The 25,068-nt window shown below is 51.4% G+C and overlaps 7 protein-coding genes across 7 annotated transcripts; 3 read left to right on the forward strand and 4 right to left on the reverse strand.

The window, feature by feature from the left end:
• Nucleotides 1–79: 79 nt before the first annotated feature.
• Nucleotides 80–1,252, reverse strand: G6M90_00g085950 (uncharacterized protein; the record flags this gene model as incomplete). Its single annotated transcript, XM_014685668.1, has 2 exons — nt 80–931; nt 1,007–1,252. The coding sequence occupies 2 exons, from the start codon at nt 1,250–1,252 to the stop codon at nt 80–82; spliced, it is 1,098 nt and encodes a 365-aa protein (XP_014541154.1).
• Nucleotides 1,253–3,325: 2,073 nt separating this feature from the next.
• On the forward strand, nt 3,326–3,820 carry G6M90_00g085960 (uncharacterized protein; the record flags this gene model as incomplete). The annotated part of the gene is made up of 1 exon (XM_014685669.1): nt 3,326–3,820. The coding sequence occupies one exon, from the start codon at nt 3,326–3,328 to the stop codon at nt 3,818–3,820; it is 495 nt and encodes a 164-aa protein (XP_014541155.1).
• An 8,866-nt stretch (nt 3,821–12,686) lies between these two features.
• Nucleotides 12,687–13,272, reverse strand: G6M90_00g085970 (uncharacterized protein; the record flags this gene model as incomplete). The annotated part of the gene is made up of 2 exons (XM_014685670.2): nt 12,687–13,040; nt 13,096–13,272. 2 exons carry the CDS (start codon nt 13,270–13,272, stop codon nt 12,687–12,689), a joined length of 531 nt encoding a protein of 176 aa, XP_014541156.2.
• Nucleotides 13,273–15,091: 1,819 nt separating this feature from the next.
• On the reverse strand, nt 15,092–17,497 carry G6M90_00g085980 (uncharacterized protein; the record flags this gene model as incomplete). Its single annotated transcript, XM_014685671.1, has 1 exon — nt 15,092–17,497. One exon carries the CDS (start codon nt 17,495–17,497, stop codon nt 15,092–15,094), a length of 2,406 nt encoding a protein of 801 aa, XP_014541157.1.
• A 625-nt stretch (nt 17,498–18,122) lies between these two features.
• On the reverse strand, nt 18,123–19,517 carry G6M90_00g085990 (uncharacterized protein; the record flags this gene model as incomplete). Its single annotated transcript, XM_014685672.1, has 3 exons — nt 18,123–18,455; nt 18,511–18,961; nt 19,012–19,517. 3 exons carry the CDS (start codon nt 19,515–19,517, stop codon nt 18,123–18,125), a joined length of 1,290 nt encoding a protein of 429 aa, XP_014541158.1.
• A 1,731-nt stretch (nt 19,518–21,248) lies between these two features.
• Nucleotides 21,249–23,160, forward strand: MT2 (Sphingolipid C9-methyltransferase 2; the record flags this gene model as incomplete). The annotated part of the gene is made up of 4 exons (XM_066131278.1): nt 21,249–21,458; nt 21,585–22,071; nt 22,131–22,882; nt 22,942–23,160. The coding sequence occupies 4 exons, from the start codon at nt 21,249–21,251 to the stop codon at nt 23,158–23,160; spliced, it is 1,668 nt and encodes a 555-aa protein (XP_065987513.1).
• Nucleotides 23,161–23,928: 768 nt separating this feature from the next.
• On the forward strand, nt 23,929–24,934 carry meh (Mesaconyl-C(4)-CoA hydratase; the record flags this gene model as incomplete). The annotated part of the gene is made up of 2 exons (XM_014685674.2): nt 23,929–24,511; nt 24,582–24,934. 2 exons carry the CDS (start codon nt 23,929–23,931, stop codon nt 24,932–24,934), a joined length of 936 nt encoding a protein of 311 aa, XP_014541160.2.
• Between the last annotated feature and the right edge of the window lie 134 nt (nt 24,935–25,068).

A 25,068-nucleotide genomic window follows, 5' to 3' on the forward strand; every position in this document is an offset into this window, starting at 1 on the left:
GGCCTGTAACTGGAGGTTCATTTATTCCGCTACTTTCGTATAAAACTGAAGTGCTCGCTGTTCTGATTGATTTCTGTCGTTATTTGCCCGACTTCTCGGCCTTCTCACTCCTCTTCCGCTCCTTCTCATTCTCCCCTTCATCGTCCTCATTATCTCCGTCCTCGTTTTCCTTAGATTCGTCTTTCTTTGCGCCATCTTTTAGATCATCTTTTCCCTTCTGGGCAACTTTATCCTTCTCTTCATCGCCCCCCTCCAGTTCCGGCTCCTCCTTTATTTTTTGCTCTCTCTCAATCTGTTTTATCTCCTCTGGACTGGCAGCTACGACCCTCGCCCCGTTATGGGTCTTGACACCGGCCGCATCTACCGAGTTTGGTCGCCATCTACCGCTGGTTGGGCTCTGCACAGTTTCGCGAAGAGCATCCTCACCAGACTTGTTCTTCCAAGCGGTACTGGTAGGAGACTGTAATCCTGGTGGCTTTTGCTCTTTGATATCGGTCGTCTTTTCTCCGTCCTCGGTCCTAGATTTAGAATCTGCTATGGCGGTTTCACTTGACGACTCTAGCGAGCCATCATTCACCCTTGTGCCGTGTACTTTTTCGCGGAGACTTTTCAGATTTAGCTCCTTTGCCTTCTGCGCAGCTTCATCGGCGACGGCCCGCATCGGTAGTGTGGTTTCCTTGCCGGACTCGGCCGGGCCATGCTTGGCTTTTGTGGCAGCTTCCGGGCCAGATTTAGGTTCGGGCATGGGCGGTGCAGCCTTGGGAGCAACGGTGGTGTTACTAGCGGCAGCGGGCTTCGCAGCCGGTTTTGAAGGTTTCGCTGGCTCGGGAGGTTTATTATGGATATTGGGGATTGTGTGCTCGTCGTAGTAAATCTTGACGTGTTGTTTGAGTTCGCCATATTCGTTCCAGTCCTCAATCTCGACGAGATCCTAAAGGCGGAAGGATGGATTAGCCATTGGAAGGTAAAGGGGCAGCACAGAATCAATGACGGGAAGCAAGCTTACGCCTAATACCAAGCCCTCCTGCACCAGGCCAGGGAGCTTCCTCAGACGGCCACCCTCATCCTTACCCGCCCTTCGGCCCCAGAGCATGCGTGCCTTCTCATCCGTGGCGATATCAACTGCCTTGAAAGGAATTCTATTGGCTCGCAAGATAGTCTCTAGTCGCGATGTAGCCGTCACGATATGTGACGAACCGGCGGTGAGGGAGGTGAAGATGTATAGAGCTGGATCGGTTGAGTAGGTCGTCATGGTGGCTGCGGCTGGCCCAAGAGGGAGGCTTGGCAAGGCAATGAAGTCTCTAGATAGCAGCTAGATTGCCTGATAGGTTTAAGGATGTATTTTTTGTGTTTATTTCGCCTATGGCCACGACCGTATTGCCGCAGGTGATGCATATGCTGTCCTTCCAGTGGAGAACAAGGAAGGGGTTGCACAATCATCAGGAAGCTCGAGTGTTCTCGTAGCCTAACTGCGGGGGCGGGGCAGAAACCGAAACCAGACTATGTGTCACCGTGCGTGGCTGAAGAGCGGTTCCAACTCGATCAATAATGCAGAACAGCATGCAATTCGAGGCAGACTATTTTGAGAAGAACATTCATATTCTGATGCCAGCTGGTTCTGGCGGCGAGAAAGTAGTAATCAGCTCTAGAGGGTGCGTCCCGTGCCCACCAACTTTGAGTTTGCAATGAAACGGTCTACCTACCTACGTAGGTACTTACCTACCGACCTACACATCTGAATACTAATAGGTCGCTGCAACATGTGCATTCTTTAAACCGGCATTCGGTACATCATAAGGAACGATGTACTCAAAGTTATCCATGAGGTATGCCCACTACGAAACAAATCCCTTTGTGCATGAGCCGCTGGAGGACTGTCGATTGATGACTAAGCAGCATCACTTGATTCAAGCTCCATTTGCCGTCGAGCTGTCGCCGGTCGGCATGCGATTTCACCTGAGAAACAAGGGGCCCGCGGCAACCCGCACACCTGATTGTTAATGGGCGTTATGACTACACCTTGTCTCTCTTCAATCCCATCTGGCCCCAAAATGCATGAAGGGTGCCTCGGCTGGGTGTCAATATTTGTACTGGAGCGTCTCCGCGGAACGCTTCGTCACAACTTGTCGGAACTGGTTCTCCACGATGCCACGAGGTCAAGTGATACGGCGTGACACCGAAGTGATGCCAGCCATTGAAATGCCGGTGGAATGCACCTCTTCGGCCCGTCAGCACGACACACGTCAAACAATGCTGCCATCCAATTTCATACTCCTGGAATACATATGAGGTTGGGTGGCTGAAGGTGTATGTACCACCTCTTGGCCATGGCAAAGGTCGGCGGCTGCTCAAACACGCCCAATTTGCCATGCTGCTAGAGAAGCGTCACACGTACCTGGCACGTTTCACTGACCTTGAAAACATCCAACATCAAGCAGGGATCAAATGGTGAAAATGGGCCGATGTTCGAACAGGAAATTAGACGGAAACCGAGAACAAAGAACAAAAGCTGGGGAACGACCTTGGACTTACATCAGACCGCATGATGCCCATGGCTTCGATCTGCAATAGGCTAGCAAAGGGCCGAACAACAATGGCAAAATTATCAGGGTGCGGGAAAGCCATGCTTGTCGCAGATGCAAACGGTCAAACGTGGAGCCAGATCTCGGAATATCTGTTCTATCAGCGTGCGGCAGTCGGGCAGCCGCAGGCAGCAAAAGGAACGGCCGTGTCGGATTGGCCACCGCTTGTACGATGGCAGTTGGCCACTTCAAGGCCTCTGCATAAATGGTTGGCGATCAAGGCACGAGAAGACGTTCAGGGACGAATCCGGCAAGCGGGCTACGATGCAGGTACCACCAGTCAGACGAGTCCACGGCGCATTCCGTGATCCACCGTTGGGCGGCCACCGAGGCAAGATCCAATCAGAGATGGTGCCTGATAACGCCATAGACGCTATTCTCCACACCGGTTGAACGCCATCCGCCCCGAGCGGGTGAACATGGTCGTTGGTGAGGCTTTTTGCCAGTCCCGACCTGTCAGAGTTTTTCTGGGCTTCATTATTCTCTCAGAATCTGAGTAATAAGTGCCTCGTCGCCGCCACCCACCGGGCGTCCAGTCTGTTTCCTTCACACTTCTGTCACTCATTCTTTTTCCGGACGCCAAACGTCTTATCGCTCTCTTGCCAACTATCGCTTGCAATATTACGATCATTATAGTGCCGCGCACCCTGAGACCATTCCTTCACAACCAAGACCCAACGTCGCCGTACCCACTTTGTCTCTGGCAGCTATCCACCTCGAATTAGACATCTCACGATTTCAATATGCATTCCGCAGCTCTCATTACTCTTCTGGCCGTCGGTGCCTCTGTTGTGGCTGCTACTGAGCCCAACATCATTACTCAGACTAGCACGACGACTCGTTTTCTCACCGTCACTCACTGCGGCCCTGCTGTCACTGACTGCCCTGGGAGCAAGACCTCTGCTGTCGTTACCACTCTAGGCGTCACTTCAAGCGTCACTTCAAGCACCATTTCGAGCTTCGTTTCAAGCACCACTTCAAGCACTTCTCCAAGCACCACCTCAGCCCCAGTGGTCAAGACAACTGTCAAGACCTCGGTGGTTCCTCCCGCTCCTTCCAGCTCTTCTTTCTACCCCGCCTCCAACACCACCATTCCAGTTGGACCAACGGGATCTACTACCGTCCCGGGAACTCCCACTGGACCTGCTGTGATTCCTACCGCTGCCGCCAATAGTTTGCATGTTCAGACCGGTGCTGTCGCCGCTGTCGTCGCCGCCGTCATTGCTATGGCCTATTAGGCCTTGCACGCCATGCTACTGAGTTCATGTGATCACCGTTGGTGGCCTCTAGCTTTAAACCACCATTTTCTCTTTTTTTTTTCTCTTCTTCGACATCTTTCATTGATACAAATATTTCACTTCTGTTGGTCCTATAAAAGGATTTTTTTCACAAGGGGATGGATGTTTGGAGGCCCCTTATCCTTTATCAACCGGATCTTGGGAACAAAGTAGAGGGACTTTGTTTTTATGGCACCCGCCACTGCTAGGCTGCATTACGCAGTCTGCCGAAGCTTGCCAACATTTCAGAAATGGCGCAAAGATACCAAATTGGAAAGGAGTTTTGTTTTATGTGGCGAGCAAACTGCTTGCAGCGGCAAGCCCGTCCACTACCAAGACACGGGAATGATTTATATGTGGATTTATGACGAACAGTTAAATGAAAGCTCATGTCAAATGACTATTTATGCCGTCTCAATGTGGCATACACTGTCCATATCTTATAGTGATGTAAAATTCTCGGTAAATGCTACACAGCTAAGCTTAGATATCCCTCATCGTGCGCCCCGGCCTGAATTGAGCATTTTAACCCGCTGCAAGATCCACTGCCGTACCGCGGATTACGTCACGTGGCCATCTCTTCCCGTTCGACCTACTAACCTAGCATGGTTGCTCCTTCCCTTGTGGGTAGGGGCAGCTTCTTGTGGTAAGATGGAGGCACATCATTCATCTCTACGCTTCGGCTACTTATCGTATATGCTTTTTTGCTCATTCTTTGCCATTTGCGGCTAAATCAGCCCATTTCCCCCAGCCTTAACCAAGGTGTGAGTGTGTCCCCCGACCGGAGGTTGTATCGGATGCACTAACCAGACCCCTATGGTTCTAGATGCTGCGGCGTGGTGCCCGTCTCGTGGGCCGCCAGAGCCATTCACCTTCCTGCAATCTAGGTAATCTACATCTCGATCAGCTCAAGAGGTCCCACCTCCATTTAGGGTATACTGGTTCCCGAGGAGGAGTAACAGGCCAAATGAGACTTGCCAAAATGAGGGCTTCGGCTCTTCCCGTTGCAAAGTATATCTTCGCTGACTAGCTCGAGGTAGTATAGGTTGATGTCGGATGGATGGCTCCCCGAACGGTATCAATGTTCTTCGAGTTTCTCATTGTCTATCGTACATTCAAAATCAAGTCCTCACATTTTCGCTCTTCCCCAGAGCCCTTCTTTTCTGGTTTCCAAAATCATTAGCCTTTCCCTTCATTAACACCGCCCACTCTCCCCTCATAAGCGTTGCTCCTTGTCCAATGGATAGCTTGCTCCTATAGAGCATGCTACCTTTGCAAGTGTTGTCCGCCGCCTTTCCTTGCAGTTTCAACAATTGGTTTTCTCTCTTCACTTAACGTTCATCGTCTAGGCGCTGTGGTTCCCGATCTGACTCTTGAGTGCTGTGGTGGGACCCTGCCGGGGCTGTCACCACGAGGAAAAGGAAGAGAATATATCTGAGCGGAAGTCGGTGCTGTCGCTCGAAACTGAAGATGAGAGCAGAGATTCTCGTCGCTGTGTCCCGAAGACAAGTGTCATATTTCAGCTCTATGAACAAGGCTGGCCGTTTGCCACCGCCAAAGCGCAAGGTGCGCAGAGACTCGAGTTTGAGTCCGCAAGATAGGGACATTGGTGTGTCAGAGCATGAGCACACTTCTTGTTTGAGAATGATATCATCTCTGGGAGGCTGTACATCTGTAGTCGGTCTTGTGACGGAGGGAGCGGCATAAGGTCCACTGAGCTGAACGGCAACACAGCCATGGTCTTGTTCATTTGTCCGTGGAGAGCCTCCCTCATCGTTGCGAATTATTGCAGGGACACTTCTGATTTCATCCGCCAGGGCTTGCACAACGACGTGTTTACTGCTGTTGAGTCAACGTCTGATGGTAGTGTCGTATCTGTGCCAAAGGCTTGAAATATGACAAGTTACTTGTATCTCACGGCGTATTTAGGACTATCTCGACACGGGTTGGCTTCTGGTGGAAAGATGAAGGGCAGAATATATATGCTTATAGGATGGGAACCGACTCCCAGGAATTTCCCCTGGTCAAAGACGATTGGAATAGTCGTCTTCGATCACAGAACCCTGGCCTAATGGTTCTATTAGTCGGGCTGGGTGTCTCAAGGCGGCAGGAGGATCTTTGGCGGGAATGGCGGTACGTGTATTTCGGATGACGAGATTCTGAACAATTGCCGTCCCAGCATTTCACTGACCGGACCGAGTGGGCGCATGGAAAGTAAAGAGGAAGAGAAGCCCGACTCATTCCAACTTTCGTCATATTTTTTTTCGACAGAACCGTGGCCACACCTTCAGCGAGGGGCGTGTTGGGCGCGACAGTTAGGGAGGGTGTGTACTTATGGGGTACTCCGTACTCCTGGGAGATCCCTAGCAGATGCCAGACACGGGTTCACACCGTTTTGACTTATCCCGAGACGGCGGTCCACGCCGCCCGTCATGTCTCGCGTTGCTCTTCTAGAAGGGCGAGACAAGGCGAGACCAGCTGAAAGTCAACAAGGGATGTTTCTCAAAACAGTAACCACTCGTTGAATCGCATAATACGGCCTTCTCGCCACGACATGTTGCGGCACCTCCCAATCGCGAACTGGTGTTTGCCGGCCGGCCCACCTCTTTACGGCACCCAGGGCGTGATGCTGGAGCTACATGCTGGATGTACCCTCATACAGAGAGCAGCAAGAGGTACAAATGTATTACGATTTATACGACGTGAGCAGGACTTGTACACGCATAATTTGGCAATGGCAAGACATGAATGATGCAGCTTTACAGCTTAATTGCATCAAAATACGCCCCGTGCAAAACCGCCGGCCCCGCATTGTGCTTTTCATGCCTTTGTCTTCACCTGCCCGGTCTCAACACTGAGCGAGAACTAACGTTAGGGAGTATATCCCTTCTAATCGCCATAACGGGGTAGTCGGAGAGGATACACCATGACTGGGATCCCATGATATGTAGGGTGTGTACAAGGCAAAAGCAGGAGATGTGTGTAATTCCAGACTGCAGGACACGAAAACGTTGTATCATGTGCTCCATCCCGCTTTCAAACATTATGATGGTCATAAAAAAGGTAGGTTGCTGGGCTGGCCCCTGCCACGGCTATTACACTTCACTTCGGTCGGTTCGGCCGCACGCCATGCTATTATTGCGAAGCTCCTTCAGACCAAATAAACAATAGGAGGGGCCACGAAGCATGCATCGCAAGAAAGGAGGACGACAAGCTGTCAGAGTTCTTTTCCTGGGCCACTCACTCTGTGTGGTCAGCAAGTTTTCGCAAGTGCCAGTAGCTGTCCCTGGCCTTGGCGCAACAAAGCTTGTCAAATCCTGTGGGATGGCTAGCGACAGATATCAGACTACTTTAATTGTGTCCTTGCCGTCTATTTCAATCCCCAAGTATGAGAGCCTGACCATGATACCGACCTCGTCACTTTCGTTTAGATCAGGGGAAAGTACTGTTCCGGCAAACGGCAAATGACGCACCGCTCTCTTTTCGACAAATTTGAGGGACCGCTTCCTCTTCAGCAAGGGCCGGGCGGACAAAAAGTAAAATCTGATAGATGATTTTTGAGGTCCTGGCCATTGGCATTGCATGCAGAATGACTGGATACAATAGTGGGGAGACGAGGCTGCATTGCAAGTCGCACGCTCTGGTTCATATGCAGATTCAGAATCCTTGCTGACTTATGGCCTCTAGTCGACCATTGTTGGATGTGCCAGCCAGCAAGCAACTAGCCGCCAGCGGTGCATTGCCCTTTTGCCCGGCACTGGGGGACACCAGTTCACGTCCAATGCCCTCCGAGCATAGCAATGGGCGAGCCGCCGTTGGTGGTGGAAAGTCAATTGACGCCTCGCCTCGGGCTAGTACACGCCAATGTCTTGAAAGGTTGATAATAGCCGGGGTGACGATGTGCGTCAAGGCTATCGCTACATGTCCCGTTCAACTCACCTAGCCACGCCCCTCCACGTTGCGGGCGTGGCCGTGTCTAATGGTAAATAGGCCACCGGGCCAGTGCAACATGGATGGAATTGGTACGTTGCACATGCGCCAAGGTGGGAATCTCGCGTGGCTGCCCTGCTCTGTGAGGTTCCGAACAAGAACTCACGGAGTCACGGCCGTGGGGCGCGGCCAACGCATTCTCATTTTGCGCACAATTCAGCGCGCGTCAGTCATGACACAGGCATCCGACATTTGGCATTGCAGTGCGTCGGGGCTCGAACGCCGCAGGCACCGCCAAAAACGCGGTGCGGTAGGACAAGGTCCTGAGCTGGCTCCCACAAGGTCTGCGGCTAGATCCTTATTGTCCTTGCCTCGCCTCGCCTTGCTGCACATGCCTGGCTCCTGTCCTATTCATGCTACTTGCGAATACCCAGGTGTTCGGGCCCTAGCCTTTCCTGCCTCACTGGTATGTATGGCTCACGCCGTACTTCAGACTTATGGCGCGATTGGCCCCGGTCACGGCGTATCGCAGCGTCTTCACTGTGCGACACGTGCACAAGATTTGTTGTCTCCTTTCTCACGTATGCGTCCGCGGTCCGTCTGCTGCATGCAAACTCATGGCCCCAATAGTGATAGGTGGATAGGATATTGGGCTGTATGTACAGACTTGCGCCGACTAGGAAGGTAACGCTTCGTCGGGTCGGGTCGCCCACGCATGTACAATGTATTGCCACACAGCCGCAGTACCAGAGTCAAGAGTCATGAGCAGCAACAACACGAGGCTTCATGTATCTTTACAATCAAAGGTGAGCAAACCTAGCCCTTGCCAACGCCACAGGGCACGGTTGGTCAGAGACAATGCCGGGGCACCGGGATGTCAAAGAGCTTCATCCAAAAACGGCAACGTCACTCATTCATCTCAAGTTGCAGCCTATCAGCGGAGGGGGGCGCTAATGGATCACTGATGCCCTCGGCGAACTGATGGCGGCGCTGTGATTATGATCAATGCTTCTACGATAGCCAGAGTATGAACAGGCTGATATATCCCCAATGCCTACCGCAGCTCCAGTCCCGGCCATAGGAACTGCATGGCGCATGGCGATTGATGGTGTCACAAAAACCAATATCAATATTTGCCCTTGGCTGGTCTCAACCCCAGCTCACCGGACGCATTGATAGTTTGGAACTACGTGATATATCAGCAAAAAGACGCGCGAGGGAGCTCCGAGTTGTTGTTGCTAGGAAACGCCCTACCGCCCCAATTTGCTATCCATGGGTAGGAGGGGGAGTGCAGGTACGTCTCACGTCATCGAACTGCTTCGAATTCCTTGCAGTGTGCTGTGCTCCAGATTTCTCATGAGACTTGGAGCAACTTGGGCCACTACCAAGCCAGGCGGGACACTGGGGCGCAAGAAGGAGACAGAATGTATCCCCCAGCTGGGGTGGCATCGGTTGAAATGACCAGCCGCAGGTATAACCACTGACGTATCCTCTGACACATTTGACTTGAAGATGCAGCCCGAATGTAAAAGAGCGCATGTACGGAGTACCCAGGTGTCACCACCATTGTCAGTCAGTACTATGGCACTGCGATTGGGTTCAGTAGCCGACGTACGGGCCGCGTCGTTCGAAGCGGTGCATTCGGACATGATTTCTGCAATCCCATCCGAGGTCAATGTGATTGGCAGTGGCGTTTGTATCTGCCAGGATATGGTTTGGGAGAGCGCCTGAGACGCCATCTCGGCTGGACCGAGCCATGACAACCACGAGGAATGGAAGCGACTGCCCGGCTGCTGAGTCTGCTGAGCATCCATTAGGAAATTCCCGCCAGATCAGGCCTTTCGCCGACATGTGATGTGCTGTCAATGCGGAAACAAAGCAAGGCTGGCTCTAAGTGCTGTTGTTGGGGCACAAGTTAGGGTTCCAGGTGGAAGCGTTGCGAATCAGATCAACAAGATCCTACGAATCACGATCTCGGACAAGGGTGCTGACTGCGTTCGGGGGCGCCTGCTCTCCAATCGCAAGTCTTTGCTCAGTAAGGATCACCCCTTCGCCCAGAATTTCTCTGTGCATATACAGCAACGTATTGAACGCGCCCGCACTTGTGAGCGACATCGTTTCCAATTCCGAATGACTCGCGAAACATGCACAACATTTCTTGGATTTTGGGTGTGGTTGGGGTTCCTGGTGGCAAATCTCAAGCATCTCCTTGACGCCGTCAAGGGCCTCTCCCCGAATATGATCCATGGACAGCTAGGCGGCACATGAAGCGCCACCAGTCCTTTATCCATCTAACCGGCACTAAGAATCTGCTCGCAAGCCAGTATGAACGTGTGATGGCGCAAAATGTCAAGAGCTCATCGGGGCCTGAGTCAGGGGGCTTGTCGGGGGTCCCTCCGTCGGACAACTTTTGCTCCGCCCGTCTGCATGCCCTGAGCGCCGCCGGGCATCGACGTCAACCGGTGCTTCGGCTTGGCCCGCTTCCTGTCCGTGGCCCGACAGTCGCCGGCAGTTTGTTCATCTCAGCTGTGCAGAGGCGGACAAGGGGCCATGCGCTTTGCTATGGAGGAGCCGAGGATGCTTGCTATTCGTCCGTCCCTGTGCAAAGGCAATTGAGTTTAATACCAGCCACTGCGCAGAGGGGAAGTATGAAATTCGACATCAAAAATGGTTAGTGCTGCGCCATCCGCCAAAGGCCAAGGTGGGACGTCATTTCCCCTGATGGGCTTACCGGCTAAACTGGTGAGCAGACAACCGTGCCCAGGGAGATCTGGGAGGGGAATAATTTGGTCGGACATTATAGCTTAGACAGGGCTAAATTTTCCGGTTATTATCTGCTAGGACATATGTACATATGTACATACAAACCGAACCGGGACTCGGCGCACGTTCCTTCGACCATATAAAACAATCTACGACCATATAACGCCTGTTGATAGTGGCTTGGCTAGCAGTTGAAAATGGTGTCTGGCTTGCCCCCAGCATTGAGCTGACCTGCGGGTTGACGTTTCACTTGGTCTATTATTATATTGACGGAAATTCAGTTTATGCACTGTGTGAGCGGCTTGGCTCACATTCAACGAGGGAGTTCGAGTGCTGGAGGCCAAATGAACAATATCATCTTTTAGCCCTTGGGGGAGGATTCTGTTTCGGTTTGTGTACCGCTCAAATTTAAATCTCATGCGAGTTCCTGCACTCTACAGGTTTTATCAAACGTTTCTTAAGCCGTATAGGCTTTGCATGATGTGGGCGCACGTATAGTCCATGACAGAATCTATTTGCCTATAATAGCAAGTGCATATAATTATATAGCATGCAGTTGTCTATGCCTATACACGCCGTTCCCTAAAAGAGTTATAGAAGTTTTAGACATCTAGGCTAGTATATGCCAGAGCGAACGTATATAAATAAATAAATATATCTTTATGTGCTGTAAGATGATTTAGTTACTGCAAGTTTATTAGTTCCGCACAAGTTCTCTATGCGTCGAGCGTAAACCCGTTCACATAGTAAATTTACATATGATCCGAGTCCGGGGTGGGAGAGGTTTCACTTATATTCCCGGACTGGCTGCGTCTCAACTCGATAGCCGGAGCAGCTATGCTTAAGATGTCTCGAACCAACCTTATAAAAGTCAACACAGCACAGGGTAGTACGGCGTGGTGTATTTTGCGTGACTTGCATATCCAATGCACAGACACGTTCTACCGGTATCGGAATATCTAGTCGTCCGGCGCCTGTCTATCGTGTTGGTTTTTACAAGTCGGCGTGCATGCCGGCGGAGCAATGTTGGCCGTATTCACGTTCGGTTGGGTTCGGTGCCTCGACTGTTCCGGCCAAGATGCGGCGGTTTACTCAACAAGACGGGACCAACTGGAAATATCGCGCTTTGGCTAATGCTTCCTCAGTTGGACTTTTCTAACCCCTGGCTTGTGTAAGAGCTGTATGTTTCGTTGACATTTACGAACAGGTACTGGTGGTGTCGCGATGGTGGTTCACGAGTTTGTCTAGGGAGCGTACATGGCTTATGCTCGGTCCTGTATGCCTCGTGTTCTTTGCAAAAGCCTCTTGTCTACGGTTATTGTTCATGTGTCGACATGGCGTTCTGGCTTCTTGTCCCATTGGCCGAGTCTATCTGAGTCGTGTGCTAAAGCACCGCTCATATTGGTAGCTGTTCATGGCGTGTCCAAGCGAGGCTTTCTTGCCATGTATTGAGTTGGGGTATGTAGCGTATGCCATTTCTACAGACTCTATGAAGATGTCCCATTGGTGGTGCTTGGTGGCTGACTTGCGCTGGAGCGAATTATACTCATGAAGTATGGCACTTCAGCAGCGTGATGGCGCTGAAGACTGCGGAAACACTACGTGTGACGGGTTTTCTCGACGGTAGTTTCCCGCGAGTTTCTTTGGCTGGGTGTGCGTCAGGTTTAGTTCTTTCACACTTGGTGCTTAGTGTTGAAGAGTAGACTGTATGAACAGATGGGCTCTTATGCTCAACGCTTTAAATCTACAAGACCCAAATGTCTCGCTGCCATGGAAATCTGCGCTTCCTCACGATAAAGATGCCAATTTCACAAATACAGTAGTAGGAGAAATAAAGTAAAAATTTATCTAAGTGACCCTATAGTGTGCCGCGCAGTACACTTGCTGATGTGATGGCGCGCTGGAGTAGATCTGACAACGGTTGAGAGTAAAACACCAGTCCAGGCCCCTGATGCCTTATGAGCAGTGCATCCTGACCGGTGTACGCTGACCAGCACTCGACGATAGTCTTTCAAACGCGGACCCACGACGGTTGTTAAGCATGACCGTTGAGCCAAGAAAAGAAGAAAAAAAGAGGCAGCAATAGCGGCCCTTGCCCGAATGCCCCCGATATCCAGGTTACATGTGTTCCTCCTTAGCTCCGCCTCGCCGCGCTCTGTGTCCGTTCCGAGGTGATTCGAGTAGCACGAAAGTTGTAGAAGACGCGATCGATTTGAACGAAACCAAGTAGAACGAAGAGAATCTCCTCCAGGTGGAATCCTGGGCTCGACACGGCCAGCATCAGCCTATACGTCGCCACCAGGTAATAAGCAAGGGTGAGCGCCGCAAACAACCGCTCGACCCCTTGGTAGCGATGTGGTATTCTGCGCTTCTGTCTCAATTCGGCAGAGTCGTGCAACAGGAGCATATGCTTGGATACGCGGTTTGTCAACTCGCATGTCGACCAGTCTGTTGGATCCCAGTCCTGGTATTGGAAGCGTCCCTCGCCCTGGCATTCGGTTAGATCCTGTCTCTTGTGCGGCCACGGACAAGGGCATACTGACGTCGATGTGGTAGACCCTGTAATGGCCCTCGCGAATCGGGTTGCGACGACGCTCCGCCATCTTGTACCAGGCGAATGCGACCTTTTCGAGAAGACATAGGCCCAGAGAGTTGGTGTGCCCGTCCGTCAGGACATGTCGGGGGAGGCGCCGTTGGATTTCTTCCGGCGACAGCTTCATGTTGGAGGCTCAAGTAGGCGATGGTAAGCCGAGGTTGGTTGAGGTTGCAGCATGTCTCGCACTTGAGCTTTTATAGACGAGAGAGACGGGCATTTCGAGTTCAGGACAGTCTGTCAACAGACAGAGATCTGTGTTCGCAATCAATGGTGAGATATTCTGCTTACGTAGTTTGACTGCCACTGACTGCGTGCGAATACACATGCATGAAAGGAGTGCCATTGTTGCGTTGTTGAGTATCTGCTGTTCAGCCGGTGTGTGGTGGCTTTAGCATCGTTGGACGGCATTTCTAAACACGCAGTTCAAATCGATTACTTGGGAAAATGCGGGGTTTGCTTCTTGACTTGTCCATGTTTTGAAGCAACACCCAGGTAGATGCCTTGTTCGCACTGCGCTCCGTGACGCACTCTGCCACCGGTCTGAAACGCTTCCAACCATCACATGCAGTTTGTAGTCCTTGGGAACACCACTTGAACATGTAATTTTACCCACGAAACCATTTTATGCCATTTATTTACTGTGCTAACTTAGCACGATGTGCTCAACATGACGTTTGCGCAGAGAATGCCCCAGAGCAAACTATGTCGAGAACTCTCTTGCCCACTTCCTACTTAAACTCAAGTAGCTTCAGCCTTTAATATGTGGAGGCGGATACAGAGCCATGAGTCGTCAATAGGAATGTTTTTTTTCCTCGTTTTCCTCCTTTCAGCGCCATTTACCGCGACGTGACCGCTGGCTTTCTGGGAGAGCGCTCATAAAACTCGTATAACCAACAGTGCATGGGCATGGGGTAGCTACTCTGCAGCAACTCTTCTACCTATGAGAGTGTCCGTGTCACTACACAGATGACTGTTCAACTAGAGTTTGAGCGCTTCAGTAGGCAACGCCGTCCAGGTCCTTGCCGCTCTTGTCCCTTTCTGTCACCGAGAAAAGTCCTCGTGTCTTGGGATGCGACGACGACGACGAGTGATAAGAATATTTGGCCCTTCACAGTAGACCCCGCGAATATGGGAAATTGGACGCCGGCTCCGGCCCAAGTCAATCACCCATCATTCACAGTCGTGCTTCTGATGCGCCGCATGCCTTTCACGTCGTCGCCAGAGCTGTGACCAGGCTGGCCTTGATAGCCAGAGCCTGACGAGTACGCGTTTCCCGCCTGGTCAACCGAGACGGTGCCATCAGAGCTACACGCGGCGTAAGCGACTCGTTGAATAGTATGGATCGCGGTAGGACGGAAGCAAATGCGAGGCCTGTTACGTTCGTCGCGGCGAACACGGTAGGGTTAAAGGTAGGTGGGCTAATAAGGGTTAGGGTTATATACTTCTCCGCGCTACCCACAACTTGTTAACTTATTGTTGCTAATCGCTATCTTAGCATGGATCAACCTCGAGTCACAAAAGCGCAGAAATAAAGGTATTTCCGTTGAAGCTATAACAGTTTGTCTCATCTAGCCATGTGGCAAGTAGTTCCTTGTCAAAGTTGTCCAAAACTACCTGCGTATACTTGACGCTGTTTCCAGAAATATCTCCCTTAAGCTACCCTAGCATTGAACTGTTTGACATAATTCTTCCTAAATAGGTTCATCTAAATACCATTTTACTCCCACAAGAGCAATGCTGGTTGTTTTGACAAACACATGGATTCCATCAGCAGTCGTCAAAGTCGACTTCATAGCCAGGTCAGATCTCAGGGGTAATTATAGTTCTCGGCACTTCTCTGCAAAAACCGCCATCAGTATCCAGCCTCGCAAATCAGATACTACAACCCCAAAAAAGCAACAGCCAACAAATTCAACCGCAAACTATGTGCGCTAACAAACAACTCATCGACTTTCCCCAGTCAACAGCTCCACCACAGGACCGGTATAGTCCGCCTCCAGCCCCAAGCTCATCAATCCCCCAATCTTGCTAGCCAGCGACTTGTTGCCCTCCACAGCAGCCAATATCTTGTCCTTCACGGCAAATTCTATCTGGAAATCAAGTAGCCAGCTTTTCAAACGGGCCGATCTATCTAACATGCTGAGTTGTGGCTCAGGACCCAGCGTGATCTGCACATCTACCTTGTGGTTCGGGTTTTGGGCAGGAATTTCTACAACGAGACCTGGCGTGTCAGGCATATCCTCCACGTGAATTTTGCAAGTAGTGACTACACCAGACACGTGCACTTTCAGCGCGGGCGGAATGCTCATGAGAGAGAGAAATTTGAATTTCCACGTCTTTGTAGATTCGGATACGCTCAGACGTCCCGTGGATTGTTTGTAATCGAGTTTGATTTTGCGGTACTCTATAGAATCGCCATTTTCTCGGCTCGGCTCGGCATCAGCATCGTCATGTGGATTCTCCAGGATGGCGAAGCCCCCGTCTTTCCCAACAACAATAATAACTTCGAGAGAAGTCGGATTCATACACCCGTTCTGTGGGAACAGATCTGCCTCAAGGGGGATAATTGATCCCTCAGGCGCGAGAACGGGGATCGTCTCGATCGAACGGTACATTAGAATTTCCCGGTCGCCGTCGTAGATTGCCCCCGTGAATATGTCTACATGCCGGCCTGGTGGGACCCAAACGTTCGCGCTGGCAAGGTTGGTGGCTGGATTTCTTGGATGAACAATCGGCGCGACAACCAAGTGCGGCCCGAAGAAATACTCGTTGGGTTTCTCGTACGCTTCACTACGAGCTGGATACTCCCAGTACAACGGTCGAACTAGAGGTTCAGCGCCGCCGAGGAGATTTGTCGTCTGTAGGTAGGGAACCATTCTGTGTCGGAACTGCATAAAGTGTTCCATTGCGTAGCAATGTTCTGCGCGGAAATTCCACGGCTCCTTGGATGTCCACTGGCTGTAAGAAGAGTGTAGCCGGAATATCGGTGAGAACACACCATATTGAACCCATCGAGTGGCCATCTCATCGTCTCGAATACCACCCATGTGGCCGCCGATATCATGACTCCACCATCCGTAGCCAACATTAGAAGCGGTAGCTGTGAATTCGGGCTGGAACCGGAGCGATTCCCATGTTCGAATGGAATCTCCCGAAAAGCCGACCGGATATCGATGGCTACCTGGCCCTGCATATCGAGAGAATATGATGCCCTTTCCTTCGCCATTTTGGTTGACATGGTCCTGGAAATGGAAATAATTCAATAACCAGAGCGGATCAAGGCCGGGAATTCGGGAGATGGGGCCTTGCTGCCAGTCGATCCACCAGAAATCGCAGGCTTCCTTCTCAATACTACGATGGAGAACACTCAGGAAGGCGTCCATGAATTTCGGATCAGTAGGATTGAACAAAATCGGAGCCTTTTTGGATGTATCGTGTCCAATGGCCTTGGCCATGGTCTCGTACAAGTCCTCGTGGTGGTGAATACCGCCGTGAGGATGATCATTTAACGTGATTTTCAAACCACGATCATGGAGGGCTTTTCCAAACCCAGAAGGATCAGGGAAGAGTTCTTTGTTCCAGCTATACCCTGTCCAGCCAGCGTGCGGGATATGATCACCTTTGACTTGATGCCAGTCCATGTCCACGACGGCAACAGACAGAGGGACACGACGCTTCGCAAACGTATCCATGAGTTGGATATACTCATCTGCCGAATACGGATGATATCTACTCCACCAATTTCCTAATGCCCACCGTGGCAGAGCAGGTTGGCGGCCGGAAATATCATAAAAAGCCTTCATAGCACCTTTGTAATCGTGTCCGTAGACAAACATGTATCCATCGATACGATCACCGCTTTTTCTAGGTGCGATAAAACCTTGCCCGTCAAAGAGCATGGTGTCGCTATCGTCAAGCGTGGCAAACCCTGAACGCGATAAAATACCGTCGCCCATGTCACAACGCCCATCGACTTCATCGAGTGTTCTGGCCGTACCGCCCAGGTTATCCTTTGCCGTCTCTCCATAGTGCCAGTCGGCCCCCCAGAGCGTAACTTTACTTGGGAATCCAATGGTGAAGCCGCTTCGACTGAACCGTCTCTTGTCATATGTGATGTGAAAGTTGTGAGCAACCACCTCGACGTGCTTCTCGGTGTCGTTGACAGTAAACTCTGGCGGGGTAAAGTTGCGGTTGATAGCAAAAGCCGAGGCACGGTCTTCAAAGACGCCATCTTCCGCCCATTCATATCGTAAAACGGTTTCGCCAAGGAGTGTGAAGCGGTATGTAGGGCCCGATATCACCGCCGCCGGATTTGCAAGGGGGTCGCAAGGAAATGCGTATTTATCCATGGAGGCCGCAATTGGTGGTTGCAAGAAAACTGGGAAGGTTACCGCCGCCAGCTTCGAGGCTTTAAAAAAAAAAGACTGGTATGATGACAAGAGGATTGCCGAAAATTAGCTGCTGTTTCAAATCGAATCCGTTGTTTTCTGTTGCAAAGGAGGAATGTAATGTGTATGCTCCAAGTTGTATGCTGAGCGTTCATGAACAACCAGCCTCCTTGGAGCTTCGCACTTGAAGTGGCGCTTGGAGTCAAGTAGCACCAGGAGCTATTGTGGGGGTCCTCGACCCCTCAAGTTGGCACCTAGGAGAATCCGGGAGATTCTGGGAACAAGAGCCGTCGTCAGGCTGTTAAGATTTGTTGAACTTGGTTGGGCGGTTGGATCTGCCGGTGGCTGTAGATCTCCACTTTGCCAATGATGATGTGCAGGCACGATGGCCATGGTTGGCTTTCATGTGCCTTTGTGTGCCTTCGGGTACCTTGATGTGGCTTCGTGTGGCCATTTCGGGAGCCATCCTATGTGGTCCAGTCCATCCAGCCTTCGACCAGCCAAGCCAGATGGCCCTGGGACCACGGTTCCTCCAAAGTGAGGTTGTCCAGTGCCGTCTCATCACAAATGGTGGTTGAACCATCCGCTACTGAATTGGGACAACCTTCAAGGTATCTGACTCTGTTTCCAGGTGGCTATCCGCTTCGCGAACTGCATTCCCGCCTTGTCCTGCAGCCTCATTACCCGGGAATCGCATGCTTAGATATGGCCATGGCCGTTTTGCCAGTTCCGAGTTAGACATGCGAATCTGCAAGTTATCGAGAAACCTCGACTTGAGGCCCCCAATATCCAATAGAACTTTTTTTAATCCGTGTAGAATATCGCCCATTCCTGCACATATACCACCTTCTTTTGTTGAGCCAGGTGAACAAGCCAGAATATCTAGCAACGCATCGGCCATTCTGAATACTTTGAGCTCCTGGGTCCACCAAGTAAGTAGTCGAATCACGTCAAGAGAATTTTGAATCACCTACCATTCCATAACCGTGTGCAAAGATTGAATCTGCCGACACGGACAGGAAAAGGGAGAGGAGCTCTCGGGCGATCATTACTGGGAGGAGCAATGAAAACGCTTGATTTGATGAGGTGCGCGACATTTTGTAGTGTCTCATGGTGTACTCCCATATGAGAAGCCTAATCCACTGCCGTGTTACAAACAAATCCACCTGCTGTACCTCGGTGAAGGACGAATTGAGTACAAGGGCACAGAGGTCCGACTGAGCAATGGCCACTTTGTCGGGATCCAGGACCGGTCTATGAGACGATGAGGTTTCCATGATATTGCTTTTTAGGTGCGAAAAGAGATGGGTGAGAGATGAAAAAGCCTGCGTAATGAAACCGAATTCGCTATCTGTCTCTTCACATGGTGGCCTTTCGTCAATGGGCACCAGCAAGGCCGGAAAGCAGTTTTGAGCGCAAAACGTCCTACCCTGTATAAGTGTGTGTCCTTGATCGCGCAAGGTCAGGAAACTCACCTTTCCGATATGAATAATATCCAGAATATCCGCAGCTTTAGCGACCTCTCTTTTTGTTCTAGTGATTCATATGTCTCTTGCCGATCAAGCCCGAACCAATGCACCGATGATATTGACTCCCTTAGATACACGGCCGCGGTTCTGATCTTTGATGCATTTGCAAAGTATATATGTAGGAAGAATGGTGTCAGTATCGATGATAGCTTTTGGCACTCCCGATAATCGTATTGCTCCCTAATAGTTTGAGCGTCCCTGGCGAATTGGTAGGATGAAATGGTCGCCTCGCACAATTCTGTATGTTCTGGCAGCCGAAGTTGAGCGATAGATGCAGCACACACAGATGCTGCCAAGGCGTATGACTCAAGATCATTAACGTCGAGGATGAGCTTTGCGATCAAGTCATCGACATCCACGACTGGCCAAACAGGATACAACCGATCACGAAAAATACTCAAGTATTTGCAGTACGCATCAATGGGCAGCCGCCTCGGGCATGTCGGCGCCATGAAATCAAGACTTGAAGCGGCCTCGTGGCTGGATGCTGATCCGGGGCTTGAGCCAGAGCCAGTCAAGGGCCTGGGGGTAACAGAATTTCGCGTCAAGCGGCCGACACCTGGTGCCCACAGTCAGTGCCAAAACCTCCTAGAGGGACACAAGTCGAGATGTTGCCAAATTATAGCCTCTAACCTTCTTTTATCTTGTGGCATGTCGCTGAGCGTGGGCCTTTGGGGCCTCGTTTGCCTCTGGTACGGAGAGAGGTGCAGTCTAGACCCCGAATCAGACACTCACGACAGGGTCGCTCAGCATCACACTTCACTCTGCGGAATGAGCATGCATCACAGGAGCTCGAAATTCTCTTTTTCATTGTACAATGTCGCCAGATCGCGGGCAAGTGCGTGTAGACATGGTCGCCAGGAGAATAGAACGAGGCACGGGCTTATATTATGAAAAAAAAGACTCCATATTTCTGTCGCAGTTGAAGCACAGTGGAGCCACCAGCAGCAGCTTCTGGGTCGTGCAGAGTGCCGAGGAGAAGACTGCACCAGACATCAATCAATTGATGTGCTGATCGAGTTGATTGAACAAGCCGAGGGCCATGCTTGGCCAGATACTTCCAGAACCCACGTTGGTTTTGCTGGCAGAGCTTTCTGACCTCTGGAACCTGCCGGTTTTGGCCCCGGGCCCATGTTTCGACCCATCCTGCCAGGCCATGGCACAGCATGAAGTTAGTACTGCCGTATTTTTGCATACCGTTGTGCCACAATGATAACCTTGTAATAACAGGTTGGATGATAGGATGACTTACAGTCACATCGTACAGAATGCCCATTTTGCCTGTATATTCCTAGGCGTGTCTGTGTATTAGCGATGGACAATTGATCCTGCTGGAGTCTACAAGGGAAGCACCTGTTGCTAGAGTTGACTCAACTGACAGTCGAGACTCGACCTTATGCATGGATTTGGTGCCACATCGCTGCCCCGCCTGCTTTATTTGATCGACGGCGTGCCTGGCGTTTCCGCTCTTCAACTGAATTGAAAGGCTGCGTGTGGCTCGATGCAAGGGCCTGGAGGCCCCAATAATGAATTTCACAATCTCTGTGTCGTGACAATGACGCAGCCAGAAGTGGTCGCTCCTGCCTCCTTGAGGCATGCAGCAGTTTAGTACGACACACGTGACGGGCCAAGATCTGCAAATTTGGCGAATCGGCCAATTTCTCGCAACTTATGTTCAAACAGGCTTTTGATCGCGTCGAAGGATTATTTAGCGAAATAACATCTAGCTGCATTGCCCGCTCGCCTCTCCTGTACGGTGTAAAATCACAGGCAAACAAACTTGACCCTTCCGAAGCTCCAACACACCCTAGCCGGGTCCCCTCGTTTTTTTTCCCTGGGTCCCTTCCACACGGGTCGTTAACGGGAACCATACGGAGTAACGGCTCATGAATGCTAAAGGAGCCAATCAATCAGCTCATTATCTACATATGTACCCACAGAACATTATTAGAACTGCGTCAACCCTGAATTGTAGCCCATAGACCGGGTTAGCTGGCTTAAGCCTCGGTCTGTGGCACCTGGATTTGCTGCGCTCTGGGACCCTGTGCGGCAGAGGAACAAGCACACAGTGATTTTCTCCTCGCTTCCTCCCTTTGCTCCAAGTTTGCTCCAACACACCTTCGTGCGACTGCGATTCTGCGGAAAGTTCCAATTGGCTTTTAGGGGACGGAGATTTCGCGAAAATGTCGAAAGCAACAAGTCTCAACGGCAGTGAGAGCGAGTTCGAGTTCATCGAGACGCCCAAGGCCACTCCTCCCTCATTCGAGAAGGAAGAGAATTGCGGTGTCCGCACTACCAAGGTAAACTTTAGCGTCAAATTGGTGCAGCTCAACCCCACGATGCCTCCAAATGCCGCTCCAGATCCTCGGCGTGATCAATGGGCTACTGTTCATGTATCTGGCCATGGGCCATGATCTGATCTATGACAACAGCTGCTGCTGCCTGTCGGGATTCATCTCACTATTTGAGCTGCCCTCCTTGCACGCCTTCCAGCCTCGACTAATCTTTTTTGGTTGCAGTACCCTTCCATCAAGAATGCACCTCTTCCCGCCGATGGCCCAGGCTCCGACTCGTTCAGCAACACTGTTCTCATTTCCCTTCTACTCGGAGTACCATACTATTTGAAATGGAAGTTTGGCGGTGGGCTCAAGACTTTCGTATTTTTCGCTCTGCTCGTCGATCTTCCTCTTCTGGCCGCGTGGTGGCTCGTCATTTCTACGATTAGCCCTCGCCGCAATGAGAAGGCGAAGCTTCCCGGCCGTCCGGTTGAATTCTACCTCGACTTTAAAAAGGAAGCTGATCGTGCCAAGTACCGTGGTTTGAACAAGATCCCAATGGAGACTTTCCATGAAATGTACTTTGATGGAGATGTTGATTTCAAGGGCGACTGCCTCGAGATCATGGAATACCGTCATGACTGGGCCAGCTTCCGATTTACCATTGGCCTGATCAAGTTTTTCCTGCTTGGCATGATTCCTGAGCTGATCATGCACACTCGTTCTCAAGGTAAGACCGAGTTACCTAAATCCATTTGCGTCGATACCCATATGCTGACTTGCATGTAGATGAGGAGCAGGTTCGCGACCACTACGACCGTGGTGATGACTTCTACGGCTGGTTCCTCGGCCCTCGCATGATCTACACTTCTGGTATCATTTCAGACATTGAGAAGGAAGAGACCCTAGAAGAGCTTCAAGACAATAAGCTCGCCATTGTGTGCGAGAAAATTGGCCTCCAGTCTGGTGAGAGGATGTTGGATATTGGTTGTGGTTGGGGTACCCTCGCGCGATTTGCCAGCGAAAACTATGGTGCCCAAGTTACTGGTGTAACTCTTGGCCGCAACCAGACTGCCTGGGGCAACAGTGCCATGCGCAAGGTTGGCATTACAGAGGCTCAGAGCAAGATTCTGTGCATGGATTATCGGGATATCCCCGTACCTGAAGGAGGCTACAACAAGATTACTTGTCTTGAGATGGCTGAACATGTTGGTGTTCGCCACTTTTCCAGCTTTTTGAACCAGGTTTACGACATGCTCGACGACGATGGTGTATTCTTCCTTCAAATTGCCGGTCTCCGGAAGCCCTGGCAGTATGAGGATCTCATCTGGGGCCTGTTTATGAACAAGTACGTCTTTCCTGGTGCCGATGCGTCGACTCCTCTGGGCTGGGTTGTTGATAAGCTTGAGGGCGCTGGCTTCGAGATCAAGGGTGTTGATACCATCGGCGTTCACTACTCTGCCACTCTCTGGAGATGGTACCGCAACTGGATGGCCAACCGCGAGAAGGTGGAGGCCAAGTACGGCAAGCGATGGTTCCGTGTAAGTCTTGACGCACCGTCAAACAAATGTGAGCTTGAAACTGACCTGAGAGTGAATAGATTTGGGAGTACTTCCTTGCCTACTCTACCATCGCTTCACGACAGGGTACTGCCACCTGCTTCCAGATTACTCTTGTCAAGAATATCAACTCTACTCACCGAGTTGAGGGAATCAACTCGCAATTCGCCTTGTCTGGCGGCCTCAAAAACTTCAAGGGCGACCTCAAGGCCTGGGCTGCCAAGAATAATGTGGCCTCATCCACCGACTTCCACTCCTAAAAGTGCATTGGGGGCTCCGCTGCAGCTCTTATGCCGTGTTGTTTGCTGAGAGCCCGAATTTATTTTAGGTGAGACGGTCTGGCTGATATTCATGTTTGAATCCTGCGTGAACGTCAAAAAATGGCGTCTGGACGCTATTTTGGTATCGAGAGTGCGGTGTTTTCAGTAAACAAGTTTTTAATATATGTCGGGGTTGGGAACTTCAACTGGACTTGTTTCGGTGGCTGGGGCAATTCCTAAGTCGTAGAGACTAGATAAAAGAAAATAAAAACGCCACAGACATGGTCCGCAGTCGACATAGCATTTAAATTCAGCCACTCTGTGCTATGTTGCCCAAGTCATGGCACAATGGTGATATTTTGGCACATAGTTTGATGATGTGTCTCGTGCGGTGATGCCATGGTCTCTTTGACGCATTCTGTGTGGCGGCCTTGCTGTTCAACCCAGGCACATTGCAAACAAAGTCTCCTTACGAATCATCTAATCGCTGTCACCGAGCACATTCTTATATCGACCCCAGCTACCTTCTCTATGGGGATCTGGGGCCGCTGGTAGTCCGGCCTGTCGGGATTGATTCCAGTTGGCACCGTGGGGCTTCGGACAACTCGACACAATCGGCCGAGTAAACACCCACACATCACACACAGGTCATCGCGCGTCTTCAACATATACTCGATCATCTCACCAACCAACACTAAACTCACAAAAAAAGCACAACCCGCCAAAATGAAACGCCTACCAAAACACCCATCAATACCGCCACTCACTATGCGCCGTGTGCTCCCCCAACGGCGGCCCTTTTCACCCTCCCACCCCTCGCCAACCTCATCCTCCCGCATCACCAACGACCTGCAAAGCCGTCCGCCCAAACTCATCCCCGACTACCTCAGTCCCATGCCCTCGCACCTCCTCACCACAACTCTATCCGACCTTCTGCACGCCCCAACCCCCTCGTCACCCACGATACAATCGCCCCCAGAGGTCCTCCCCCAAGGCCACCACCTAGTCTACTTCCCTATCCAAACCGCGCCCTCAAAACTGGCCCCCGACGGCGCAGACCTCGACCACTCCCCCGGGCCCGAGTTCCCGCGCCGAATGTGGGCCGGCGGCGAGGTGAGTTTCCGCAAAGGATGGAGGGAGAGCCTCCTCATGGACGGGCGGCCCTGGCGCTGCAAAGAGGAGATAGGCGACGTGAGGGTCAAGGGAGACAAGGGGCAGGAGAAGGTATTTGTAGATGTGTGGAGGAGGTACGGCGCCAAGCAGGAGTGGGACATTGAAGAGCGGCGGACGCTGGTGTTTATGAGGAATACCGAGGGGCAGCTGGCTTCCGCTCCTCGGCGAGCCACGACATGTGAGTCTGCGTCCCCGTGGGTTATTCTGTGTCCTCGGTGAACATATTATTAATGGTGTTTTTCTTTTAGTTCCCCATGCGGCAAGTTGGTCGGCGAAGCTTGTTCCAACGCCAACGCACTTGTTCCACTTCTCGGCGCTGACGTTCAACGCGCACTCGATTCACATTGATCCTTTGTATGCGCGGTCTACGGACGGCCATAGGGATTTACTTGTGCATGGGCCGCTGACGCTGGCGCTCATGTTGAGCGTGCTGGGGGGCGGCGTGCAGCGGATATCGTATAGGAATCACGCGCCGCTCTATGTTAACGAGGAGATGACGGTTTGCGTGCGGAAGCCGGATAATGGGGGCGGCTGGGATGTCTGGGTTGAAGGGCCAGAGGGGGGGTTAGCTGTTCGGGGGAAGGCGGTGATGGACACGTAGATCGTAGATGTTGTATTACTCGGGGTTGTTTACGCATTCAGCGAAACATGTAGATCTATTCAAGACAAATTGCCACTGTCCCATGCCTTTATGATACAAACGCCATCCCCCGAGATATAACGCGATAAAAAGGG

Source organism: Metarhizium brunneum, chromosome 5 (genome assembly GCF_013426205.1).
Source record: "Metarhizium brunneum chromosome 5, complete sequence".
Lineage (NCBI taxonomy): Eukaryota > Fungi > Ascomycota > Sordariomycetes > Hypocreales > Clavicipitaceae > Metarhizium > Metarhizium brunneum.